This window comes from Caloenas nicobarica, chromosome 35, assembly GCF_036013445.1.
Source record: "Caloenas nicobarica isolate bCalNic1 chromosome 35, bCalNic1.hap1, whole genome shotgun sequence".
Lineage (NCBI taxonomy): Eukaryota > Metazoa > Chordata > Aves > Columbiformes > Columbidae > Caloenas > Caloenas nicobarica.
Window position 1 is genome coordinate 988413 of NC_088279.1, and position 16888 is coordinate 1005300.

A 16888-nucleotide genomic window follows, 5' to 3' on the forward strand; every position below is an offset into this window, starting at 1 on the left:
ACCCTAAAATCCAGTAATTTGATGTTCGTCTGGGCTGGTCATGGATGGAAAACTTTGGTTTTGGGGGGGGATCGGGGATTTTTGGGGGGTTTCTGGGGCTTTTTGGGGTTTAAGTGTGGGATGAGTGACTTTTTTTTTTTAATAATAATATTTAAAGGAATAAAATGATATTTAAAGGAAGGAATAAAATGATATTTAAAGGGAGGAATAAAATAATGTTTAAGGGAAGGGAAAAAATAATAGTCAAGGGAATAGAATTTTTAAGGGACGGAAAAAAATAATAGTCAAGGGAATAGAATTTTTAAGGGATGGAAAAAAATAATAGTCAAGGGAATAGAATTTTTAAGGGACGGAAACAAAAGTTAAGGGAATAGAATTTTTAAGGGAAGGAAGCAAAATAATAGTTAAGGGAATAGAATTTTTAAGGGACGGAAACAAAATAATAGTTAAGGGAAGAGAATTTTTAAGGGACGGAAACAAAATTCAAAGAAAGGAATAAAATAAAAAAAAAAAGGAGTAAAAGAAAGGAATGAAATCCAAAGTGGGAAACCCCGCTTTTACCCAAAAATAAGTTTTTATTGAGGATTTTGGCAACTTCTCGCTCCCTCCCGGCAGCCGGGCAAGAGGCTCGAGCGCAGATTTTGGGGCAAAACCCGGCGTTTTCTCCCATCCCCCCCCCCCGCCTTTCTCGTCTTTTTGGCGGGACGGCGCTACGCGGCGGCGCCGTCCGTCTGTCCAGCCGTCCCCCCCTCGGCCCGGGGGGTCCCCCCGGGGTGGCTTTTGCTCTTGTGAGCGGTGACGTTGTCCCTTTTCTCGAACTTTTTGCCGCAGATGTCGCAGGGGAAGGCGTAGGAGGCGGCGGCGCCGTGCTTGCGCATGTGCCAGTTCAGCGACGCCTTCTGGCGGCACGTGAAGCCGCAGATCTCGCACCTGCGCGGAGAAAAGGCAGGAAAACGATGGGAAAAAGGGAGCGGGGACGGGATGCGGGGGGAAAAATGTGAATAAAGGGGGGGTGAGGAGGAGAGTCTGAGGGAAAAATACTAAAAACGGGGATAGGAGGAGAGTCTGAGGGAAAAAATGGGGGAAAAAAGGGGGTAAGGAGGAGAGTCTGAGGGAAAAACTATTAAAAAAAGGGGTGAGGAGGAGAGTCTGAGGGGAAAAATTCTAAAAAAAGGGGTGAGGAGGAGAGTCTGAGGGGAAAAATGGGGAAAAAAGGGGTGAGGAGGAGAGTCTGAGGGAAAAATATTAAAAAATGGGGTGAGGAGGAGAGTCTGGGGGAAAAATGGGGGAAAAAGGGGTTAGGAGGAGAGTCTGGGGGAAAAAATATTAAAAAATGGGGTTAGGAGGAGAGTCTGGGGGAAAAATATTAAAAACGGGGGTAGGAGGAGAGTCTGAGGGAAAAAATGGGAGAAAAAAGGGGTGAGGAGGAGAGTCTGGGGGAAAAAATGGGGGAAAAAAGGGGTGAGGAGGAGAGTCTGAGGGGAAAAATACTAAAAAAAGGGGTGAGGAGGAGAGTCTGAGGGAAAAAATACTAAAAAAAGGGGTGAGGAGGAGAGTCTGAGGGAAAAATATTAAAAACGGGGATAGGAGGAGAGTCTGAGGGAAAAAGTACTAAAAAAAGGGGTGAGGAGGAGAGTCTGAGGGAAAAAATACTAAAAAAAGGGGTTAGGAGGAGAGTCTGGGGGAAAAATATTAAAAACAGGGATAGGAGGAGAGTCTGAGGGAAAAAATATTAAAAAACGGGGTGAGGAGGAAAGTCTGAGGGAAAAAATACTAAAAATAAGGGGTTAGGAGGAGAGTCTGGGGGAAAAAATATTAAAAAATGGGGTGAGGAGGAGAGTCTGAGGGGAAAAATGGGGAAAAAGGGGTGAGGAGGAGAGTCTGGGGGAAAAAACGTAAAATAAATGGATTAAGCATGAGATTTGAGGTGAAAAGTGTAAAATAAAGGCATTAGGGTTGGGATTTGAGGTGAAAAAAAGGGATTAGGGACGAGATTTGAGGTGAAAGATGTAAAATAATGGGATTAGGGATGGGATTTGAGAGGAAAAATGTGGAAAAAAGGGGTGAGGAGCAGAGTCTGAGGGGAAAAATGTGGAAAAAAAGGAGTCAGGACGGGATTTGAGGGGAAAAATGTGAAATAAAGGGATTAGGGACGGGATTTGAGGTAAAAAAAATGAAAAAGGGATCAAACTCAAGATCTGAGGTGAAACTTAGAGATTAAACACAGGGTTTAAGGTAAAAAAAAAAATTCAAAAGGGATTCAACGCAGAGTTTGGGGCAAAAAGAAAATGGAAAAGATTAAGCGCAAGATTTGAGGCAAAAAGGAAATTAAGAAAGGGGATGAAGCGCAGGATTTGAGGCGAAAAAGAATTAAGAAAGGGGATGAAACGCGGGGTTTGAGGCAAAAAGAAAATTAAGAAAGGGGATGAAACGAAGGATTTGAGGCAAAAAAGAATTAAGAAAAGGGATGAAGCGCGGGGTTTGAGGCAAAAAGAAAATTAAGAAAGGGGATGAAACACGGGGTTTGAGGCGAAAAAAGAATTAAGAAAGGGGATGAAGCGAAGGATTTGAGGCGAAAAAGAATTAAGAAAAGGGATGAAACGCGGGGTTTGAGGCAAAAAAGAATTAAGGGGATGAAGCGCGGGGTTTGAGGCAAAAAGAAAATTAAGAAAGGGGATGAAACACGGGGTTTGAGGCAAAAAGAATTAAGAAAAGGGATGAAGCGCGGGGTTTGAGGCAAAAAAGAAAATTAAGAAAGGGGATGAAGTGAAGGATTTGAGGCAAAAAAGAATTAAGAAAGGGGATGAAACGCGGGGTTTGAGGCAAAAAAGAATTAAGGGGATGAAGCGCGGGGTTTGAGGCAAAAAGAAAATTAAGAAAGGGGATGAAACGAAGGATTTGAGGCAAAAAAGAATTAAGAAAGGGGATGAAACGAAGGATTTGAGGCAAAAAAGAATTAAGAAAGGGGATGAAACGAAGGATTTGAGGCAAAAAAGAATTAAGAAAGGGGATGAAGCGCGGGGTTTGAGGCGAAAAAGAATTAAGAAAGGGGATGAAACGAAGGATTTGAGGCAAAAAGAATTAAGAAAAGGGATGAAGCGCGGGGTTTGAGGCAAAAAAGAAAATTAAGAAAGGGGATGAAACGAAGGATTTGAGGCGAAAAAGAATTAAGAAAGGGGATGAAACGCGGGGTTTGAGGCAAAAAAGAATTAAGGGGATGAAGCGCGGGGTTTGAGGCAAAAAGAAAATTAAGAAAGGGGATGAAGCGCGGGGTTTGAGGCGAAAAAGTGCGCAAAAGGGCGAAGTGGTGTGCGCTGGGACTGACTGCAGCGGCTTCTCCCCGGTGTGGATGCGCCGGTGGATCAGGAGGTTGCTGCTGGTGCGGAACGGGCGGGCGCAGAACTCGCAGATGTAATCGCGTTGGTCTGGAAAATAACGGGAAAAACGGCCTTTTAGGGGCTGGGGACGGACTGGACCAGGGACCGGGGGGGTTTGGGGGCGTTTTAGGAGAAACCGAGCGTGGAAATGGAGAAAAAGAACACACACAAAACCAGGATTAGGGGCTGGGTCTGGACTAAATAAGGAATATGGAAATTTGGGGCATTTTAGGAGAAACCGAGCACGGAAAGAGAGGGGGAAATCCCCCAAAAAACAGGATTAGGGGGTGGGTCTGGCCTAAATGAAGAATCGGGTGAATTTGGATGCGTTTTAGGAGCACTGGTGAAAAAATCAGAGACGGATGGTGGATTTGGGGAGTGGAAAATGGAGAACTTTGAAAAATTTTGGAAATTCTGGGGAAATTTTAAAAAATTTGGAAAATTTCGGTTTTTGGAAAATTTTCAAAATTTGAAGTATGTTGAATTGGGGGAAACGTTCAAGAATTGAAACCTTTTGAAAAAATTGGGGAATTTTTGGAGTTTTTTCAATTTGGAGAAATTTCAAAAAATTGGGAAATTTGGACATTTTTAAAATTTTCAGGAAAAAATGTGGTTTGGAAAATTTCGTGGGTTTTGAAAATTTTTTGGAAATATCGTGGGGTTTGAAAATTTTTGGAAAAAATCGTGGGGTTTGAAAATTTTCCGAAAAAATGGTGGGTTTTGAAAATTTTTGAAAAAATGGCTTTTGAAAATTTTTTTAAAACGAAATTTTTTGAAAAAATCATGGCTTTTGAAATTTTTTAAAATGAAATTTTTTTAAAAAATGGCTTTTGAAATTTTTTTAAAAACGAAATTTTTCGAAAATTTTCAAAACCTGAAAAATTTTGAAAATTTTCAGAAAATTTCGGAATTTTTTGAGAATTTTCAGAAAAATTTGTAGTTTTTTATTTTGGGGGGAGCCGCCTCACCGCTGTGCAGCTTCTCATGCTCCTTGAGGTGCTTCTTGAAGTTGAAGGATTTTCCGCACCCGGGTTCGGAGCAGGCGAAGGTTTTCTGGTGCACGTGCTGGTACTTCTGGTGGTGCTGCCGGATTTTGGGGAGAAAAAACGGCAAAATCGAGAACAAAATGTGGATTTTTAGGACCGATTTCCCCCCCCCGTTTCACCCCCAAGTTCCTCACGTTCAGGTATTGGCGGTTGGAGAAGATTTTGCCGCAGCCGTCGAAGTCGCACAGGAGGATCTCACGTTTCGCCGCCTTCCTGTGAGCAAAAATAGGGAAAAAACCCAGAATTTGGGGGGGAAAAACAAATAATTTTGTCAATTTGGCGCCCCACAAATCATCTTTTTCTTCCCCGCCCCCAAAAAATGCGTTTAAGGAAATTAAAACCCTTTCAGGAGGAAATTAAACCTCATGAATTTAATTAAATTGTTAAATTAAATTCACTTTAAATTATAAAAATGTAAGTAAATTATCAAATTAACCTGATTCTCTTGGGGCCGATCTGCGCCGCGTCCTCGTCGCCGACCCGCGCTCGCTGCCTGCAGCTGAAATCGGGGGAAAAAACGCAGAATGAGCCAAATTTTAGTCCCCGAGCACCGAGCTGTCATCACCCAACGTCAAAACCTGACGATTTCGCTTTTATTTCTTCCTTTTTTGGGGAATTTGCGCCAAAATTTCTCCCCACGGGAGTCAGAAACGACGTCGACAAACGTGCAGACGTAACAAGTAGGAAAATATTCTTTATTTTTTTGCATTACAACAGAATTTCACATGGGTTTTGTAGCGGGATGTTTGAGATCGTTGCCTCGTTTCATCGATAATTTCTCGGCAGTTTTGGGCTGAAACCCTGAAATTAAAGAAAAATAGGTTAAAAAAAAAAATTTCGACGTCTGAACACCACGATTTTGAACTGAAAATGTGCAAGACCCCCCCAAAAAATGGGGAATAAATCCCTTTTTTGCATCAATTTTGGCCTTAACAAGGATTATTTAAGCCTGACCCAAAGCTTCCCACCCTCCAATGGAATTTTTGGGTAGAAAAAAAGCAAATTTTGGATTTACCGTCACATTTTCCGTCCCCGGGCGGCGTCGGCTCTTCGAGCTGCGAGGAGACGGGACGGGCGTTAATTAGTCAAAAAAACAAATTAATTAGAGGCTTAATGGAGCAGCGCGGTACTTACACAGCAGTTTTGGGGCGTTTCGCTGCGTTTCCGTCTTTCGTAGGACGCACGAAGACGAGACGACGTCACGAGGTCGCTCCCGATATTTCCAACCAAAAACTTGGTTTTTTTCGGGGGTTTTAACACCTTTTTTGTCTTAAAAGCGCAAGAAAATCCACCGAGAAACTCCATCCGAGAGCGACGGGCGTTTCATCCTCCTTGACCCAACAAATAACGACGCTTTGAGCTTATTTGAGGGCTGGAAAGTGAATTTTTCAGCCCGGGAAAAGTGAATTTTCAGCCCGCGTGGAAACGAGAACCTCAAATTGGGTAGAAAATCAAATTTTGGTGGTCGTTACTGGGTTGTCCCCGACCAAATGTTTCTTGGCCCCAACGTCCCCCAAATGTCCCCGGTGTCACCATCACAACTCACCTGAGGCGTCCGAGCTTCTCCTCTGGGCTGGGCTCGCTTAGGCCGGGCTCGCTTAGGCCGGGCTCAGCCGGCGGCTCCTCCTTGACGAGTTTCTTGCGGGTTCTGGGTTGGTTTTGTCGGCGTTTGGGCTGCGAGTCGCTGCGGGAGGAGATGGACGAGGGGATGTGAGATGGTCGGACGTGGTGGGACGTCATGGGACAACGTAGGACGTTGGTTGGCCACAGTTGGCCATGGTAGGACATTGCATGGGGTTGGCCGTGGTTGGAGGTGGTTGGCCATGGTTAGATGTAATAGGACATTGGTTGGCCATGGTTGGATGTGGTAGGACATTGGTTGGCCATTGATTGGATGCGGTAGGACATTAGTTGGCCATTGATTGGATGCGGTTGGCCATGGTAGGACATCAGTTGGCCAAGGTTGGCCATGGTAGGACATTGGTTAGCCATGGTTGGAGGTGGTAGGACATTGGTTGGCCATGGTAGGACATTGGTTAATGTGGTTGGCCACGGTTGGATGTGGTATGACATTGGTTGGACATTGATTGGATGCAGTTGGCCATGGTAGGACATTGGTTGGCCATGGTAGGACATTGGTTGGCCATGGTAGGACATTGGTTAACGTGGTTGGCCATGGTAGGACACTGGATGTGGTTGGCCATGGTTGGCCGTTGGTTGGAGGTTGTTGCCCATGGTTAGATGTAATAGGCCATTGGTTGGAGGTGACAGGACATTGGTTGGACATTGCAGGATGTTGGTTGGACATCATACATTGGTTGGGGGTGGTTGGCCATGGTTTGATGTGGCAGGACATTGGTTGACCATGGTAGGACATCGGGCATCGTTGGATACGGTTGGCCATGGTTGGACACAGTAGGACATTGGTTGGAGGTGGAAGGCCATGGTTTAGATGTGATGGGACGTTGGTTGGACATGGCGGGACGTTGGTGGGACGTTGGTTGGACATCATAGGGCATTGGTTGGCCGTTGGTTGGGCATGGTTGGACACGGTAGGACGTTAGTTGGATACAGCTGGCCATGGTTAGATGGGATAGAACATGGGTTGGCCATGGTAGGACATTGGTTGGAGGTGGTTGGCCATGGTTTGATGTGATAGGACATTGGTTCGCCATTGTTGGCCATGGTAGGACATTGGTTGGATACAGTTGGCCATGGTAGGACATGGGTTGGCCGTGGTAGGACCTTAATGAGATGTGGTAGGACATTGGTTGGACACAATTGGCCATGGTAGGAGCTGGTTGGCCATTGGTTGACCATGGTAGGACACTGGGTATTGGTGGATGCGGTTGGCCATGGTTGGCCATCGTAAGACATTGGTTGGAGGTGGTTGGCCATTGTAGGACGTTGGTTGGAGGTGGTTGGCCATGCTTGAAGGTGATTGGCCATGGTTGACCACAGCAGGGCACCGATTGGCCGCGGCCGGACCTCACCTGCCCATGGACGGCTGGTAGTTCTCATCACGCGGGTCATCGGCGTAGGCGACGTCATCGTTGACATCATCACCGACGTCATCGTTGACATCGTCACCGACGTCATCGTTGACGTCACCGTCCTCCCGAGGCTCCGCCCCCTCCGCGCTGCGGCAACCCGCCCGTTAATTACGGGAACTCCTCGTTAACCCCGCGATGACGGGGTTCCCCAACGGAACCTCCCGGAGAACCTCAAGGTGCCACCAACTCACCTCCCGTCCCCGTCCGGCCGCGGCGGCTCCCGGGGACCTGGGGGGACACGAGGGGTCGGTTCGGCCGCCCGTTGCCCAACGGAAACCCCAAAATTGGGTCAGCAGGGTGGGGGACCCTGGGCCGGGGGGAGAAGGTGACACGGGCCAAAACCAGCTCCAAGATTGCAAATGCTGGGTGAGAACTACCTCCAAATTTGAATTTTAGGTGAAAAACCACCTCCAAATTTTGAATTTTGGGGTGAAAAACAGCTCCAAAATTAGAGGTTTTGGGTGAAAACCGCCTCCAAGTTTGAATTTTGGAGTGAAAACCAGTTCCAAAATTTGGAGTGAAAAACAGCGCCAAAATTTGAATTTTGGGCTGAAAGCCACCTCCAAATCTTGAATTTTGCAACAAAAAACAGCTTCAAAGTTTGAATTTCGGGGTGAAAACCAGCTCCAAAATTTGAATTGTTGGGTGGAAAACCAGCTCCAAAATTTGAATTTTGGGGTGAAAAACACCTCTAAAATTTGAAATTTGGAGGTGAAAATCAGCTCCAAAATTGGAGGTTTGGGATGAAAACCAGCTCCAAAATTTGGATTGTTGGGTGAAAACCTGCTCCAAAATTGGAGGTTTAGGGTGAAAACCACCTTCAAAATTTGAATTTTGGGGTGAAAACCAGCTCCAAATTTTGAACTTTGGGGTGAAAAACACCTTCAAAATTTGAATTTTCAGGTGAAAACTGCCCCAGAAGTTGAAAGTTTGGGTGCAAGCCAGCTCCGAATTTGGAATTGCTGGGTGCAAACCAGCTGGGAAGTTGGAATTTGGGGTGAAAAGCCGCTCACCGGTGTCGTCGTCGTCGTTGGTGTCGTCGTCGTTGGTGTCGCCGCCTCCTCGCGTTTCGTCCCCCGCGGCCGATTGGGCGGCCGAGCGCCCCCTGGTGTCCTCGGGGCGCCGGCAGGTGGTGACGTCATTGGCGACGTCATTGGTGACGTCACCGAGGCGCCAGGAGAAGCTGTGCCCGGCCACGCACGCCCACTCCAGTGAGCCCAGGGACTCCAGCGGCCCCAGTGGGGGCTGAACCGCGGGGACGAAGCGACAGGAGCGGCCGTGGCCGTGGGACAGAGCGACCAGGCGCTGCAGGGAGCCGGGGGACAGCGCTGCTGCAACACACAACGGGGACACACAACCCGGGGGAAAAACACAGCGGAGGTCGAGAATTTAGAGAGAAAATGCGAAAATTTAGAAAATTTGAAAATGTACAAAATTTGAAAATTTTGAAAATTTAGAAAATTCAAAAATTTAGAAAATTCGAAAATTTAGAAAATTCGAAAATTTAGAGAGAAAAATTCGAAAATTTAGTGAGAAAAATTCGAAATTGGAGAGAAAAATTTGAAATCGGGGAGAAAAATTTGAAATTGGAGAGAAAATTTGAAATTGGAGAGAAAACTCAAAATTTGAGAGAAAAAAATGGAATTTGAGAGAAAAATCTGAGACTTGAGAGAAAAACCAAATTTTTACAGAAAAACCCAAAATTTGAGAGGAAATCCGAAATTTGAGAGAAAAATGGAAGTTTTAGAGAAAAAATATCGAGATTTGAGAGAAAAAATGAAATTTGGGGTGAAAAAGAGGAAAAATTGGAAATCTGGAGTGCGAAAGAGGAAAAAATAGAAATCCGAGGTGAGAAAGAGGAAAATTTGAAATCTGAGGTGAAAAAGAGCAAAATTGGAATTTGGGGGTGATAAACAGCTCAAAATTTGAAATTTTGGGAGAAAACCACCTCCAAATTTGGAAGTTTGGGGCAATAAACACTTCCAAAATCTCAATTTTGGGGTGAAAACCAGCTCAAAAATTGAAATTTTGGGGTGAAAAACAGCTCAAAATTTAATTTTTTGGGTGAGAAACAGCTCTAAAATTTGAATTTTTAAAACAACCTTCAAAATGTGATTTTTGGGGTGAAAACCAGCTGAAAATTATGGTGGTTGGGTGAGAGCCGCCTCCAAAATTGGAACACTTGGGTGAGAAACAGCTCCAAATTTGAATTTTGGGCTGAAAACTAGATCAAAAAATAGGAATTTTAGATGAAAACCAGCTCCAAAATTTGAGGGTTTGGGTGAAACAATTTGAATTATTGGGTGAAAAGCAGCTCAAAGATCTACCCCAAAATTTTAAGTACCTCCCCCAAATCCCAAATACCCCCCAGAATTTCAAATATCTCCTCAAAATTTCAAATCTCCAACATTCCCCCATCGCGGTTCACGTTGCTCCGCGTTGCTCTGGGATCTTCTCTTGCCCAAAACCGCTCGTTTTAGCCCCAAAATTTGGGGTTTGGGGACACGTACCCGGGGGCCCGGCCGGGGAGCTGAACCTGCGGGAAAGGACAGAATTAAACTGGTTTTACTGGTTTTACTGGTTTGGGGGTTTAAAGGGGTTTGGGGGGGGAAATTTGGGATTTATTTTTAAGGGGTTTTTAGTTTATTTTTTAAGGGGTTTTAGGGAGTTTTTTAAGGGTTTTTAAAGGGTTTTTAGGGAGGTTTAAATGGGTTTTTAAGGGGGTTTAAGGGTCTTTTTAGGGTTTTCAAGGGTGTTTAAGGTTTTTAAGGAGTTTTTAGTGCTGCTTTTTAAAGGGTTTTTTTTTAGGGAGTTTTTAAGGGTATTAAGGGGAGATTTGGGGAGTTCTTAAGGGTTTTTTTAGGGGGTTTTAAGGGATTTTAAGAGGGTGACAATGAGGAGTTTAGGGGTTTTTTAAGAGGTTGTTTTAAGGAGTTTCTAAGGGATTTTTTAGGGGTTTTAAGAGGTTTTTAAGGAGGTTTTCGGGGGGGTTTAAGGAGCTTTTAAGGGGGATTTTAGGGGTTTTTTTTTAGGGAGGTTTTAAGCAGTTTTTAAGGGGGATTATAAGGAATTTTAAAGGGTTTTTGAGCCCCAGTACAGACCAGTTGAGCAGGAACTGGGCCCGTGTGAACCCCAACTGCTCCTGGAGGGGATTTTAAGGGATTTTTAAGGGTTTTTAAAGGATTTTTAGGGGGGGTTTGGGGATTTTGGGACCTGTGGAGCAGGAACGGGACCCGTGTGAACCCCAGCTGTTCCTGGAGGGGTTTTTAAGGGATTTTAAGTGGTTTTTCAGGGGGTTTTGGGGATTTCTGGACCTGTCGAGCAGGAACTGGGCCCGTGTGAACCCCAGCTGCTCCTGGAGGGGTTTTTTAAGGGATTTTCAGGGGTTTTTGGGGATTTTTGGACCTGTGGAGCAGGAACTGGGCCTGTGTGAACCCCAGCTGCTCCTGGGGGGGGATTTTGAAGGGCTTTTAAGGAATTTTCAGGGGTTTTTGGGGATTTCTGGACCTGTTGAGCAGGATCTGGGCCCGCGTGAACCCCAGCTGCTCCTGGGGGGATTTTTTAAAGGGTTTTTTTTGGGGATTTCTGGACCTGTCGAGCAGGAACTGGGCCAGCTGGGAGTGCAGCGTGAAGCCCAACTGGTCCTTGAGGCGGCACCAGCGCTCCAGGTGCCCCCCCAGGCGGATGCGGCAGCGGCTGCGACGAGCGTCCAGTTCCCGGCGGCGCTGGCGGCGCGAGAGCTCCGGGGGGACCTGGGGACACGGGGGACAATTGGGGACAGGGGGTCATGGGGATATGGGGGGACAGGGGAGGATCAGGGACCTGGGGGGACATAGAGACAGGGGGACAGGGACACATGGGGGACACAGGGACCATGGGGGTGATAGAGACCATGGGGACAATGGGGATGATCAGGGACCTGTGGGGACATTGGGGGACACAGGGACAATTGGGGATGGGGGGGACATGGGGGACAGGGGGACACAAGGACATATGGGGGGACAGTCGGGGACGTGGGGGGCACAGGGACAATTGGGGACAGGGGGTCATGGGGGGACGGGGAGGATCAGGGACCTGGAGGGACATAGAGACATTGGGAATATGGGGGACATGGTGGGGCAGGGACATATGGGGGGACATGGGGGACACAGGGACAATTGGGGAGGAGGGGACATGGGGATGATTGGGGACCTGGGGGGACACAGGGACATATGGGGGGATATGGGGACATGGACGTGGGGGGGGATATGGGGGGACAGTCGGGGACATGGGGGGGGGTCTAAGGGAGGGTCAGGTGGGCACATGGGGGGACACAGGGACAGGCTGAGGGCCGGGGGGCGGGGTGTGGTCTGGGGGCGCCACTCGGGGACACGGAGATTGTCCCGCTTCATGGTGGGGGGGGACATAAGAGGACGTTGTGGGGGACATGGGGGGGGACGAAGGGACATGCGGGATGGGCACGTGGGGACCGCCCAGTTGAGGGGGGCTGGGGCACACGGGGGGGGGGAACACGCGGCCCCTTCCCGCCAGCGGAAGCCCCGCCCCTTCCCCAGGCCCCGCCTCCTTGTCTAAGCCCCGCCCCCTGCGGACCTCCCGCCATTTCTCCCGCGAGGCCCCTCAATCCCCCTCCCCCGTCACCACCGCGGGCCCGATCCCGCCGCCGGGGCCTTAAAGCGGCCGCTGCGGCGCAGGAGGAGAAACCCGGCGGGCAGGGGAAGGGCGAGGCCGAGCCTCCCGCCCGCCACCCCCGGCCCGGCCGCAGCGCTGCCGCCCGCCCGCCCACCTGCTCCGCCGGGCCGCGCTCCATGGCCGGCTGGGGGGGGGCCCCACCGCGGCCGTGCCCCTTTTAAGAGCCGAAGGCGCCTCCGCTCAGGAAGCGGGACAAGATGGCGGCGGCCCCGCCCACTCCTCGCCACGCGCATGCGCCCCGCCCACTAAATGGCGGGCTTGGCGCGGGGGGTGACGGGAGCTGTGTCCCGGGGGCGATTTCCCCGCTTTGGGTGTTTGGCGGGAAAAGGTTCCCGCTCAGGAGTTTCCGGCGCGTCCGGAGGTGGTCGGGCCCCGAGTTCGAGACCCGGGACCAACCAACCAAACGGGCACCGAGACGAAAGCCGGCACCGATTGAAAACCACACACAGCACCTTTGTTCTTCTCTTTTTATTTGAATCTTTGTTGTATACACCGGTTTTTACACGTGTTTTTAGATGTAATTTTTATTCTTACCTGTTTTTTTAAATTATTTTTAAATTTTTTTTGTGTGTTTTTAGTTTTATTTTTATATGTTTGATAGTTCCTGGTTTGATATTTCTATTCATTTCTATGTTTGGTTTATATTCAGGGGGTTCTTTTTGTTTTATATTTATTTTGATCTTCCATGTTTTACTTTTTTATATTTTTAGCTTAATACTTATTTCCATCTTTGGTTTCTTGTAGTTTTAACTTTGTTTATAGTTTTATATTTATATTTTATACTTATATTAATCTCTATGTGTATCTGTGGTTTATATTTACCAGGGTTTTTTGGTTTGACATTTATCTTTGTTTTACTTTATTTTTATTTTGCTTTTCTTTTTAGCTTTTATATTTAATCTTTTTTTTTTGTTGGGTTTCATTTTTTTTTTAATACCTTAAAACACAAACCCCACAACCAAAAATAAACACCTTTTTTAAAGTGTTTGTCAAATACTTAGTTTTTCCATTGTTTATTGTCTTTTAATGTATATTTTTAATTTTTCATTTATTTTGTGTAGGTTTTAGTTTTTGTGTCCCTTTCATGTTTTGGGGGTTTTTTTACATTCATTTCTATTTAAAATTCGGTTCTATGTACATTCGTTTTTACCTTATTTTCTGGTTTAAAATTTTTAATATTTATTTTAATCTTTATTTTCCTTTATTTTTTCATTTTTATGCTTATTCTTACTTTTTAAATTTTTGGTTTATATTTTTAATATACTTTTTTTGTTGATTTTTATTGGTTTTATATTTTTAAAAACTTTGGTTTTGCAATTTTTCGTGTTTGTTCGATTTTTTTTTTTTTCCCCGTTTCCCACCAGGTTTGGGCGGCAGCTCCACCCCCCACGGGGGGACCAGCAATAAAAATAATTTAAAATCCAAACCAACCTGCAGCAGCTCTGGGTGATTCCGGTCCCTTCAGTGCAAGATTTAATTATTTGCTAATGAACGGATTGATGATAATTAACGTGTTTGCTGATCTGCAGGGGGGGGGGGGGGGGGGGGGGAAAGGATTTTCTTAGGGGGAAAAAACCACAAAACACCCAAAAAAAAGCCCAAACCAAAAATAACGGAAACCACCAGCACAACAAATAAACCAGAAAAACTCACACAAACCCCAAACCAACACACACAAGCCAACCCAAAACACGCAACAAAAGTAAAAAAATTAAAAACATAAACCCGCCCCCCCCCGCAAAAAAACCAACTCCCCCAAAACACACCCCAAAAAGAGCTAAAAGAGCCGCGGAACAAACCGCACAAACCCCGCTCCGCGCCGCCGCCGGATGCGCTTTCCCGGTTTTTCGCAGCGCGGGCGGCGGCCCCGGGGCACCTTTTATTCGTTTATTAATTTCATTTTTATTCCCTTCAAGTTTCCCTCGGCCGAGCGAAGCGCAGCGGGACGCGGATCCGTATGGAAGAACCCGATTGGCCACCGTAGGCGAGACCACGCCCCCCGCCCCGCCCACAGCTGCACCTGCCGGGGGAGCGGACCTGATTGGGAACCGGAGCCACCACGCGGGAAAACAAACCACTCGTCGCGGCCGATCCGGGCAGCGCCCCCCTGTCCCTCGGTGCAGCTCTTTTGGTGACGGGGCGCGGCCACGCCGGTGGCGATTTTCATTCTTTTTTTATTAATTTTATTTACCTTTATTCACCCCTCACTCTCCCCTCAATGCAGCTCCTATTGCCACTTCGCCCGTCGCCTCGGTGCAGCTCTTTTAGTGACACGGGCAGTGGCCACCCCTGCGTGCTTTTCCTTTTTTGAACTCATTTTTTATTCATTTTTCTCCCTCACGCTTCTCTCAGTGCAGCCTCGCCCGTCCCTCGGTGCAGCTCTTTCAGTGATGGGGCGGCGCCCGCCCCCGCCTACAATTTTATTCATTTTATTAGTTTTTATTTCACCCCTCATCGTTCCCCCATCGCCGCCTCCCATCCCTCTTCCCTCGGCACAGCCCCGCTGGTGCCACCAGCACCTGTCGTCCCCGGTGCAGCTTTAATGCCGCTACAACTTTTAATTCATTTTTACCCGCACCTCGCCCTTCCCTCGGCGCAGCTTCCAACCACCCGGCGCAGCACCCACCCCCGGTAGAGCCCCTTAAATCCCCGCGTCTGCCAGTGACTAGCTCCTCTACTGAATCCCCTCCGGTGGCTCTTAAAAGAGCCTTTGGGTTCAAGCTTCACCGTTCCATCCACCGCGCTAAGCCTCGCCCGCAGCCGCCGCCGCCTCCGCCGGACCCCCGGCCTCCTGCGCGCCCCCCGCCGCCGCTTTCCCCCGCGCTCTCCTCGGCTTCTTCAACCGCTGCGCGGCGGCTTTCACACCGCGCCTCGCTCCCTTCTTCTTCCCGGCGGGGAGCTGCCGCGGTTCGCCGGCCGCCCTCCCGCGCCGCCCGGCTCCCTCCGCTCGCTCCTTACCGATTCGGAACGACCCGGCGACGCCGCTGCCCGTCACCCTCCGGAGAAGCCCTTTGCTGAGCAAACCGCCGACCGCCGCCTTCAAGCGGCCGCTGTTGCGCGCCGCGTCGTATCCCTCAGCGGCGAGCGCTTTTTTGATGAAAACCAACGAGGCGCCTTTGCGCGCCGTGCAGGCGGCGACCGCGCGGAGAACCAGCTGCGACAGCGACGAGCGGCCGCGCTTCTGCGGTACCAGCGCCGTCGGGGCGGCCGGCGGCGAAGCGGCCCTGCGGCGGGGCATGGCCCGGCCGGCCGCGGCTGCTCCGCCCGCTCCGCTCAGCTCCGCCCCGCTCCGCTGCCACAGCCCGACTGCGCGCTGGCGCCCCCCGGCGGCCCCTTATATAGCCCCGCGGCGGAAGCAGCCGTGCGTCGCGCTCGTGCCCCCTGCCGGACGCAGGCGGGTCACCGCGCACGCACCGCTCGCTGCTCCCCTTCCCGCCGGCGCCGAAACGGGCTTTTCTCTCCCCAAAACGCAGGGGTGTCCCCCCACCAAAACGGGAAGAGCCGGGGCGGCGTTGACCCCCTAGCGTGGCCCTTCGTGTCCCTGCGGCCAAGCCCTAGAGAAGACGTCTTAAAAACTCGTAAAACGGTAAAAATTGCCCTAGAAAGCCAAGTAAAAGCCAATTGCCCTAGAAAGCCAAGTCAAAGCTAATTGCCCTAGAAAGCCCCACGCTCAAGGCTCCATGAGCAGTTGGCAAACAAACGCTAAAACTTAAATAGGGCGTAAATAGTAATTTGTTTGTATACATACAGATACCAAAAACAGAAGCATAAAAAGTCAGTTTCTGGAAAATATTTATAGCTAGGACAGCAGTGGGTTCTCCTCCTGCTGCTGAAGCCTCTTGCAGGCTGAGATCCCTCTTGGAAAAGGCCGATAAGTGTCTGAACCAAACAAAACCGAAACGCGATACTTCTGTTTTATCGAAGTTTTGGTCTAAGTATTTCCCAGAAAAACATCTGCTTAAAAGAAAAAAAAAAGGCAAAAATGTAAGAGGCATTTCAGGGGCTTTTTTGCCTTTTTTTTCCCTCCCCGTTGCTGCTAAAGATTAAACTTTCGGATTTATTTTGGGTCGGTTCCCGCTGTTTTACCCCGGCCCTCGTTGTATCGCGCTTTAGCAACTCCACGCTCCCCCATGCGTGTGAATAGAGGGAAACGGCATCACAAACGCCGCCTCCCATTGGCCGCCGGACGCGCTGAGGCTTCCTATTGGCTGCCCGAGACCAACCAATGAGAGTGGAGCTTTGCGATCCGCTCTGCCGCGGCCAAGGTGCCGGCGAACCCGGGTCTGTTAACGGGGTTTGGTGGGGGGGGGGGACCCTTGTGAGGGGACCAAAAAACCTCCGAAGAGACAAAAAAAAACTCTGTGAGGAGACAAAAAAAAACATGTGAAGACAAAACCCTGTGGAAAAAAAAAAAAAAAGAAAAAATTCCGTGAGAAGACAGAAAATTCTGTAAGGAAAAAACCCTGTGAAAAAACGCGCTGTGAGGAGACAGAAAATCCCATGAGAAGACAAAACGTTTTCTGAGAAGAAAACGCCGTGAGGAGACAGAAAAGCCTGTGAGGAGAAAACTCTGAGCATAAAACTCTGTGAAGGGATAACCTGGGAGAAGACAAAGCTGTAAGGACAAAATCCTGTGAGGAAACAGCCTTGCGAGAAGCAGCGCTTGTAAGAAAACAGAAAACGCTGTGAAGAGAAAACCCTGTGAGGAGAAAATGTTTTAAAA

At 48.5% G+C, this 16888-nt stretch overlaps 1 protein-coding gene across 2 annotated transcripts; it reads right to left on the reverse strand.

Annotated features, from left to right (window-relative positions):
- Window positions 1–594: 594 nt before the first annotated feature.
- LOC136000857 (zinc finger protein 692-like) lies at window positions 595–12370 on the reverse strand. Of its 2 annotated transcripts, none has more exons than XM_065654859.1 (12): window positions 12260–12370; window positions 11068–11228; window positions 9987–10012; window positions 8490–8804; window positions 7668–7704; window positions 7417–7563; window positions 5970–6107; window positions 4860–4922; window positions 4558–4636; window positions 4346–4460; window positions 3326–3425; window positions 595–930 (listed from the first exon to the last, which is right to left on the reverse strand). In XM_065654859.1, the coding sequence occupies exons 1-12, from the start codon at window positions 12281–12283 to the stop codon at window positions 711–713; spliced, it is 1425 nt and encodes a 474-aa protein (XP_065510931.1). In that variant the 5' UTR covers window positions 12284–12370; the 3' UTR covers window positions 595–710. The 2 variants fall into 2 exon arrangements, with proteins under 2 accessions (XP_065510931.1, XP_065510930.1); XM_065654858.1 differs by having other exon boundaries at window positions 8490–8807.
- Window positions 12371–16888: the final 4518 nt, after the last annotated feature.

Excerpts from the sequence above, each read along its gene's own strand:
- LOC136000857 (XM_065654858.1), bottom strand. The coding sequence starts at position 12,283 with ATGGAGCGCGGCCCGGCGGAGCAG. Across the intron at positions 3,426-4,345 it reads GCATGAGAAGCTGCACAGCG|ACCAACGCGATTACATCTGC; the intron begins GTGAGGCGGCTC and ends GTTATTTTCCAG. Across the intron at positions 931-3,325 it reads ACCGGGGAGAAGCCGCTGCA|GTGCGAGATCTGCGGCTTCA; the intron begins GTCAGTCCCAGC and ends TTCTCCGCGCAG.